Consider the following 10,102-nt stretch of genomic DNA (forward strand, 5'->3'; position numbering starts at 1 on the left):
TTCCAATCGCTAAACTACTAAAACCCAAAGTTTTAGTCTTTAGAAATTCAGTTGAGTTGTCAGTTTATAAGAACCTGTGATGTGATGGATATGCTATTTTAAGGATATGAAGATTAGTAGGAATTGTGTGGTTATATATTATTTAACTCTGGATGCAGGAATCGTCTGATTGGTTTGGGTTCCCAAAGATGAGAGAAATAGCCTTGATTTTAGACAGCATGCAGACAGAGATACTGGGAGCATCTTTGAGGATTCCTTCTTCTATAGCTTTATAAACCCAGTGACTCACCTTGATTTCTCCCAGCCATAAAATCAGACTGGTAATTTCATCTGGTTTGCTCTTTACTTCACAAGAGGTAGAAGACTATATCTAAAGAATAGAGCACTTTAATTCCCCAGAACTCCAACAAGCCCAGCACCCCCAGATTATATGTTGCTAACAGCAACAGGACAACTTGAGAAGTTATCCCACATCCCAGGCCCATTCCTGTAGTTCGTCCACCAAGGTCAGTTGGAGAAACTTCCATCCAGAACTGAACTCTCAGGCACTCGGATCCCTCTGCTGGCTGATAGCAGAAGCACCGCTTAGCTTTTTCTTTTCTTTTTGTTTTCAAATGAATTCAGGTATTCTAATTAGCATTTTCTTTCTCTCTCCCACACTCCCTCTTTCTGTGTTTCTCTTTCTGGCTGACTGTAATCCTTAATACACTTCTCTTGGTGTCTTTAATTCCTACATTGAGCTTGAGTTCATAGCCCATTCCTGGTAGAAGACCACTGTCTGATGGGTGCTGGCTAAATGAATGCCTCAATACAGGGTTACAGGGGCTGCCATAGAAATAAGTTCAAGGTATGGAGGGGACATTAGGCCCCGAACTCATGAATGATTCCTGCATCTCATATCAGTGATGGTCATACTAATGGCAAGTAGTTACGCAGACTTGGAACCAAGCACTTTGTTAAACACTTTACAGGCATTATGTCATATTTTCAGCCCTGTAAGGCAGCTTCTCTGTCATTTACTCCACAGATAACAAAGCTCAGGCTGGATTCATGCAGCTTGTTGATGGTGGGGCTCAGGATGTGAGCTCAGGTCTCTCTGGCACCAACGTCATAACTGCAAACTACAATAACCTCAGATACTCCAGGCTTTCCAAGCCCATATCTTGGCAGAAGTTCTTTGACCTTGCTCTCTGCCTAGAAGTCTCTTCCGCCTTTATCTTTTCTCAGGAATTCTGATTTTTCCTTCAAGATTCAGTTCAGGGTCACTTCAAGAGGGCTATACCCCCATCCTTTCCCTGTTTTGGTTTTTTGCTGAGACCCCCGTGAACCAGTGTTTGTCTCTAATGGAGCACTTATTGCACATTTTCGTGTTGATTCCCCTACATGTCTGTCTCCCCAGTAAACTTTGATCTCTTTGAAGGCAGGAAGTGTATCTTACCAGTCTTTGTATCCCTAGTACCTAGTACCTAGCACAGAGCCCAGCTCATAGCAATAAAAATGACAGCAATACTTCACATTTACTACGCACTTACCTTGGGCTGGGCAGAGTGCTAAGCACTTCATTTTTTAGACCCTCTCATGTAACTATCACACAACCCATATAATATATAGAATTATGAAGAAACTGAGGCTGAGAGAATTCTATAACTTGCCCAAGGTCACCCCAGTAAGTGGCAAAACTGGAGCTTGACTCCAGGTCTCCCTGAACTTCTTTACATTTTATTAATTTTCATGCCCTACACTTTTTTACCTGATTAGGTATTTTTTCTCTTTCAATATTGATTGAGACGTATGAGTAGGAATTACATTTTCTTTGCTAAAATTAGTAAGCACCTTGAACAGTACTTGCTCCAGTACTTGCTGTATGCGCTTGCTATATGTGCTCCATTTAGATAAATCAGATATTAAATTTTTCTGAAGAAAAAAGCTTGGGAAACATAATTACATAAGGTAACTAGAAATAATCAAAATCTGTTTCTTTACCTAGCAACTTCAGATGAAATTTTGCAGCATAAAAAAATTTATGAAATATTTTATGAAATAATTGCTGTATTCTTCTGTCACCGAGAAATACAAGTGTAAGTTAAGCCTTTCTGAAGCCTGAAATTCACCGAGTACAGTTTTAATTACCCAAGAGAAGCAAATCTAAAACTACTTGCTTTTCAGAGCGTAATTTTAAAAAAATGAACAACAGTCTTTGCAATTAGATTTTATGTTAAATTTAGGTCACATGTTAATTTTAACTGTTAGGATATCCTAGAATGTGCATTGTTCTTTACCAACCTAACTGATGAGTCAATTTGCCTGTCTTAAATATAAGGCTTAGTCAGTTGCTCACCTCATATTTTCAAAGTACCAGTGAAATTAGTGGTTAGTTTAAGATTAGGTAGGTGCTAAAGAAATACAGTCTATAATTAGCTATATCAATATTTGTAATTCTTATACTTCAATATGATATTTCATGCTATTAAAGCCTGTTTGATTATTACATTTTAATATCGAGAAAAGCCCATATCCTTTAAAGGTTACCTTACTTATAGATATAATTAAATCTTGATAATCATTAAGTCATTGATATCACTAAATTATGTTAAGGTAGCTAACATTTCCATTTTACAAGATGTAACTTTGCCTCACACTGAGTGTAGTAAACATAGAATACTGGGACAGGCTAGGCATGGTGGCTTAACGCCTGTAATTCCAGCACTTTTGGAGGCTGAGGCGGGAAGATCATTTGAGGTTAGAAGTTCGAGACCAGCCTGGCCAACATGGTGAAACCCCATCTCTACTAAAACTACAAAAATTAGCTGGGCGTGGTGGTGCACGCCTGTAATACCAGCTACTTGGGAGGCTGAGGCAGGAGAATTGCTTGAACCCGGGAGACGGAAGTTGCAGTGAACCAAGACTGCGCCATTGCATTCCAGCTGGGCAACAGAGCAAGACCCTGTTTCAAAAAAAAAGCTTTGGGAGGCCGAGGTGGGCGGATCACCTGAGGTCGGGCATTCCAGACCAGCCTGACCAACATGGAGAAACCCCATCTCTACTAAAAATACAAAATTAGCCAGGCATGGTGGCACATGCCTGTAATCCCAGCTACTTGGGAGGCTGAGGCAGGAGAATTGCTTGAACCTGGGAGGTGGAGGCTGTGGTGAGCAGAGATGGTGCCATTGCATTCCAGCCTGGGCAACAAGAGTGAAACTCTGTCTCAAAAAAAAAAAAGAAAGAAAGAAAAAAAAGAATATTGGGACAGTAAGGGATCTTGGTCCAACTCCATTATTCTACAGATGAATTAAAGGAGGCTCAAAGAAGCTGTCTGCAGCTCCTGGCTTCCTCTACTGTACCAGAAAGCCACGTTCCATTAAAATAACCACAGATCCTAGCCGGCCTGGTGGCTCACCCCTGTAATCCCAACACCTGGGGAGGCTGAGGAGGGAGGAGTGCTTGAGCCTAGGAGTTTGGGCCCAGCCTGCTGTACATAGCGACACCCCTGTCTCTACAACAACAGCAGCAACAAAAAATTATCTCGGCGAGTTGGTGTGCACCTATGGTCCTAGCTACTCTGGAGGATCACTTGAGCCCAGGAATTAGAGGTTGCAATGAGCTGTGATCGTGCCACTGCACTCTAGCCTGGGCGACAGAATAAGACCCCATCTCAAAAGAAAATAGCCATAGTTCCTTGTCCGTCTTAGCTGCATTCGTGTCTCACTGCGGCTTTGTCAATTTTCCTTTCTTTTCTGCAGGTTGCATCCCCTGTCCTGAGGGCGCGGCACGGAGTGCAGGCGGGCCGTGGTCATGACGACCGCCATCTTGGAGCGCCTGAGCACCCTGTCGGTCAGCGGGCAGCAGCTGCGCCGCCTGCCCAAGATCCTGGAGGATGGGCTTCCCAAGATGCCTTGCACTGTCCCGGAAACGGATGTGCCCCAGCTCTTCCGGGAGCCTTACATCCGCACCGGCTACCGCCCCACGGGGCACGAGTGGCGCTACTACTTCTTCAGCCTCTTTCAGAAACACAACGAGGTAGTCAACGTCTGGACCCATTTACTGGCAGCCCTGGCCGTCCTCTTGCGATTCTGGGCCTTTGCCGAGGCTGAGGCCTTGCCATGGGCGTCTACCCACTCCCTGCCTCTGCTCCTCTTCATCCTGTCGTCAATCACTTACCTCACCTGCAGCCTTCTGGCCCACCTGCTGCAGTCCAAGTCAGAGCTCTCCCACTACACCTTCTACTTTGTGGACTATGTTGGCGTGAGTGTTTACCAATATGGCAGTGCTTTGGCTCATTTCTTCTACAGCTCTGACCAGGCCTGGTATGAGCGGTTCTGGCTTTTCTTCTTGCCAGCAGCTGCCTTCTGTGGCTGGTTATCTTGTGCTGGCTGTTGCTATGCCAAATATCGTTACCGGAGGCCTTATCCAGTCATGAGGAAGATCTGTCAAGTGGTGCCAGCAGGGCTGGCTTTTATCCTAGACATCAGCCCTGTGGCACACCGTGTGGCGCTCTGTCACCTGGCTGGCTGCCAGGAGCAAGCAGCCTGGTACCACACCCTCCAGATCCTCTTCTTCCTGGTTAGCGCTTATTTCTTCTCCTGCCCGGTGCCTGAGAAGTACTTCCCGGGTTCCTGTGACATCGTGGGCCATGGGCATCAGATCTTCCATGCCTTTCTGTCCATCTGCACGCTCTCCCAGCTGGAGGCCATCCTCCTGGACTACCAGGGGCGGCAGGAGATCTTCCTGCAGCGCCATGGACCCCTGTCTGTCCACATGGCCTGCCTCTCCTTCTTCTTCCTGGCTGCCTGCAGTGCTGCCACCGCAGCCCTTCTGAGGCACAAAGTCAAGGCCAGACTGACCAAGAAAGATTCCTGAGGCTGGCAAGTGGGGCAACGTGTGGAGGAAGCCCCTCATAATTTGGAGAAAACTTGATACAATAGAAGCTGACTTTTAAGGGATTGGCTTTTAAATTAATACATATATCCAAGGATATGTTATAGCTGCAGTGTTTGAAAGCCAAAGGATTTAAGAGTTTTGTTGTTAATAAAAGGAATACTCCTTTTCCTTTTGGATCATAGCTTAACAAGGCACAGGAAGGGAAGGGATCTTGACTAAGATTCATGAGACATTGAATTAAGGAGAATCATCTTCATGCCTGAAAATTTAGCAAAATTCTGACTACGGCCTCCAGGGGCAATTCCTAAAAGCTGAATGGATAATAAAATTGGACTGGAAAGTAAGTAGGTGGCTGGTCCTCACCCTGTTGGAATGGCTATCCTACTATGCTGTTCTTTGGTAATGGAATAAATTGACCCAAGGACCCAATTTCATTTGGATTTCAAATTGTCCAGAGTGGAAAAGCCTTCAAGATGACATAATGAATTACTCAGTTCATCTGATTTCTGGTCCCTCCTTTCTCGACAACTATAATACTAACGCTTTTCTCAGGATAACTGTCTACCTGGCAGTTTTCTCTGAAGTGCTGTTCACTCCCATCCCTACCTTGCATGGTAATATAAAGGACTAGGAAGCAGTCATACTTCCAGGAAATGCTTGGATTCATGTGGACATTCAGGAAGCTTATTCTCATATAATACTAATCTAAACAGTACTAGAAATTACAGTGCCAAGAGCCATCAGGAGGCCCAGCCAATAAGCATAGATACTAATATGGTATCATGGGACCCGTCTATTTTTTATCGGTGGACTATAGGATTACTTGAGAGTTATCAGGGCTGCCTAACAGACCAGGAGATCTGGGGGTTGCAACAGGGAATCTCCATATTTGACCAGCATGTTTTAAAAGCTCTTGGTAGGATTAGTTGGTTCTAAGGATCCTTCTAGGGACCTCGTTATTTCAAGAGGAACCCAAAGTCCAGCCTCCTACATAGATGCTGCCCCACAAAGGACCCACATAACTAACCCAGTTCAGGGTTCTCAGGCAGGCAGTTCTGCCTCAGCTTAGAGCAGAACCCTTAAAATACTCAAGTACTGGGATAGGCAAGCATGTGTGTTTACTGTGGATTGGTCCCTGAAGGCTCCTTTGGGTGAGAACATGTGAACCAGGCACCCTGGTTTGTTTGGAGCATTGCTGCCCAGAAGCTTCTATGGGATAGGTGGTGCTTGGGATTGATGTTTTCTGGCCATGCAGCCCTCCCTGAGGATTGACTTCTGCACTAATCCAGTGAAGGAGGCTGTGTCAAAAGAAGGGCTCAGAAGCCCTCTTTTCAGAGGCAATGATTCCTGTCAGTATGAGGTCCCTTAGTTACTAAAAAGGGACGTGGTTTAACTCCAGTTTGATGAACCTTTTCTGAGTTTACTTTATTGTCTTCAAATCTTTTGTTTTCTTCCTTTCTGTGAGATTTGTGGGTTTTGTGCCTTATAAATGGAAACGTATGAACACTTTACTTAATATATGCCCATGTAGAATTTTCTATTCTGGGTTATTGGGATAAGAAAAAATATATATTGCTCTTCAACTAGTGAATGAAAGAAACTTCAGAAAGCTGGAATTGCTTATCAATCAAAAGACTTTCTCAATCTGTATTTGGGCCACAAACAAACATATTCAACTGAAGTTTTCCAATAATCTTTATATCAAGAAAGCATGCGTCTTGTCAGCTACATTGTTTTCTTAGGTGGATTTCTCCTGTTAATCCTCAAATATCTGAACTTCTGTGTTACCCAAGTGTCTTATACAAGCTTCTGGTGTCTAGGACAAATTTATGGCAAATAAAATTAGCAAAACTCAACTGGGTTGAACTGAACAGGAGGATGGGGGAATTGTGCAAATACGTTGTTAGTAGAAGGTCAATTTAAAATAGGGACTAGAAATTGTTTGAAGTTTTCTTTATTACGGATTCAAAGACTGTATTATTTTGAAAGTTGGAAGGAGAAGGGAGGGAAGAGAGCAGAAGGGAAGAAGGTGTAAGTCAAGCTCTTGAATATAATTGGTGGTATTGTGGGCAGAGATCTTTAGTTCAAATCCACGTATTTTTTAAAAGAGAGAACCGGAGGTAGAGCAGTGATCAGATGGGTGCACAGACCAGTGCCAATCTGAACATTGTTAATGGCCTGTAACATGATGAGCACAGGAACAGGCATTAAGATATTGCCATACAATTTTAATTTATACAAGTATTGGCCCCTGAAGTGGTTGGAAATTTTTTTTTTAAATCTCTTTTTCTGAGACAGGGTCTTACTCTGTCACCCAGGCTGGAGTGCAGTGATGCGATCACGGCTCACTGAAGCCTCGACCTCCCCAGCTCAAGCAATCCTCCCGCCTCAGCCTCCTAAGTACCTGGTACTACAGGCGCATGCCACCACACCTGGCTAATTTTTGCCTTTTTTGTAGAGACAGGGTTTTGCCATGTTGCTTAGGCTGGTCTTGAACTCCTGAACTCAAGTGATCTGCCCACCTCAGCCTCCCAAAGTGTTGGGATTACAGACATTAGCCACCACGCCTGCCCTAGAAACAGTTTTTTAATAGGAGATATTTGAGAGGCATTGAGGTAGGAGACTCTATGACATGCCCTCAGAATATCAGAATCTTCTTAGAAACTAGGAAATGCAGATGTTTTTAACTACTCAGACTTTTGAGGAATTACTCCTTTTAAAACATTTTTGTTAAAGTTAGCGTATCAGTAAGAAACAGACCTAGTTTAAAAGGAATAATCAACAATTTTATAAAGGAGATGGCTCGTTCCACCATAGCCCCTCCAACGTACCTACTGGAAATTCTGCTAGTTAACTTTATCTCTCTGTCTCTTAATTTAGACTTTCAACCTATGAAAATGTAAATACCTTTGAAAAAACTAAACTATCAGTCATTTACATCTTCTCATGAATGAAATGCAGTGTAGGGAGAGGAGATGGCAGGACACAGCAAACGGGACACATTTGCCTGCTTCTCTCTTGCCTAATTCTTTCTGATCTGTATTTACTGATGAGTAATAATACTTGTAAGACTCTAGGGGTTCATTTCCCATTTCAGCGGAAAGTACTTCACTCAATAACAATATTCTCAAGAGTCTTCTACTGGAAGCTAGAAAGAAATAGGAGTTTAAGTCCATAGAATGAAGGTAGTTATTCCACCTGTGTTGCCCACCTGTTCACAAAAAGTACCTTTATGCTTGAAAATATTAGGTTCTTTGGTTACTGCACTGTAGTTTCAAATGGATCCTCCAGATGGCATTTATGTCTTACTCAGAAAGGGCACAGCCATTGTCCCCAAGGCTTCTGTCTACTAATTCTATTGGTCTTGTGTTTTGCTTGATTGCTTGGCAAAAAAAAAATGGAGCTATTTTCTATCTATATAAATCTACTTATGTGAATAACCATTAAAGTGATTTCGTATATGCATTGTTGTAGTGTCAGCAGTTTAAAGAAACAGCTACCTTGTTTCTTTGACAAGGTCTTACAAGGACTACCTTGAAGAACCCCCCTCTAAAAGGTTTTATTTATACAAACATTGTTAGGAAAAGGAGCTCAGGACACTACCTCTACCAAGAAGCAGGAAAGTATAAAAACTTTTTAAAAATCTCCATACCCTATCCCCCATACATATATCCCCCATACACACACCCTAATACCTACTTGTGAGTAGAACAAATTGCTTCCCCACAAAAAGCTATGAAGTTGATTTCTCTGAAGATTTCAATGTAATTAAATAAATCCTAGTTTCATAGATAATAGTGTAAAAGATTTCAAAATTTTTAATTCATTGGCTACAATTTTATAAATGTAAAAATTATGAATTATACTATGATTTAACTATAGCAGGTACTACAGTGTACATGTTGTGAAATGTGGCGTCTATCAACTAATTATGTAGCCTTCAAAGTTAGATTGAAAGAGCTGTGTAAAAGGTGATTCTCTAGGCAACTGCAGCTTCAGGCTATAGTACTATCACAATCACTAAGAAAACAGCATTTCTATGGCTAGAGGCTCCACTGGTCGAATTATGGTTGTCACTCTTGCCCAAACCCTTTTTTTCACCAGCAGGGGCCCTAGGCAGTTTGAAAATGCTTCTGTCGTTACTGTTACTAGTTTAACCACTCTTCAGTTACTAATTTAGCAAGAATTTATTGAGCACCTATTGGTGAAAGGTACCACATTGGCTCTGGAGACACCATGGTGTGGAAAAACACACTCTGTGGGCAGAGAGTCTACCATCTGCTAAATGAGGACCAGCATCTTTTCCTTGGGCCATGAGGGTCCCTCTCCCTGGATCGTGGTTCCAATCACAGCCTGAGGGCCAGGAGGCTGGGACCTGCTTTGGGCCAGAACTTCTTCATAAGAATTAAGCTTTCTCTCCCCTTTACCTCCAGAGATTGGAAACATCTTCCCCTGCAGCAAGGCAGTCACCTTAAAGCTGCCTCTACTTCCCGTTACTCCTGCTACTTCTCCAAACCTTCTCACTACCCTCTAGTTGTTTTAACTTAGTCCTGGGGATCTTTGATCCATCCAGACACAGAGAGAAGCCCTAAATTTCCACAAGCAGTAGAGACTTCCCAGGTACATAAAGTCCCATCCTTCAAGGAAGAGGATGTGTGGTTCCAACCTGAGTACAGGTTCCTAACTTGGTAAGTTGAAAACAGCATGCTGCACTCTGGCTACCTCCTTAAAACAATAACCATGTCCTTTGTGGAATTATTATAGAAGTAATTTAACATGGAAGGAAAATCATTGCATTAAAAAGATAATTCATTTAAATATTAACTTTGGGAGCATATCTATCTATGGTAAGGGCTTTTCTTACATAACAGGATTCTCACTGGAAGAGGTATTCACTATATTTTTAGATTCCAGGAGGCCTGGACCATATGGAAGGCTACAGAATAACGCTCAAATTTTATTGTGCATTATGATTTCTAAAACATTTCCACATCAATATGAGCTTCTAAACTGTATGAGGTAAGTAAGGCCAAACAGGTCTCCATTGAACTAGGAAACACTAGAAAGGTCAAGTGACTGGTTTGAAGCCACACAACTAGTTATAATGTTTAAACTCATTTTTCCTTCAGATAAATTCACGGTCCAGCTAATCAGAAACATCAGCACCAAATACTTGCAGAGCTTTTTACAGCAAAGGAAGCACTTTTATGCATTATGTACACTT

The 10,102-nt window shown here is 42.5% G+C and overlaps 1 protein-coding gene across 1 annotated transcript in view; it reads left to right on the top strand.

Annotated features, from left to right (window-relative positions):
* The window catches only part of PAQR8 (progestin and adipoQ receptor family member 8), a 45,423-nt gene extending 37,080 nt beyond the window's left edge, over window positions 1-8,343 (top strand). Inside the window, exon 2 of the mRNA XM_054490756.2 lies at window positions 3,741-8,343. Coding sequence (XP_054346731.1) covers window positions 3,793-4,857 — 1,065 coding nt within the window. The 5' untranslated portion in view covers window positions 3,741-3,792 and the 3' untranslated portion in view covers window positions 4,858-8,343. The remainder of the gene's footprint in view (window positions 1-3,740) is intronic.
* Window positions 8,344-10,102: the final 1,759 nt, after the last annotated feature.

The sequence above is a fragment of the Pongo pygmaeus genome, chromosome 5, assembly GCF_028885625.2.
Source record: "Pongo pygmaeus isolate AG05252 chromosome 5, NHGRI_mPonPyg2-v2.0_pri, whole genome shotgun sequence".
Classification (NCBI taxonomy): Eukaryota; Metazoa; Chordata; class Mammalia; order Primates; family Hominidae; genus Pongo; species Pongo pygmaeus.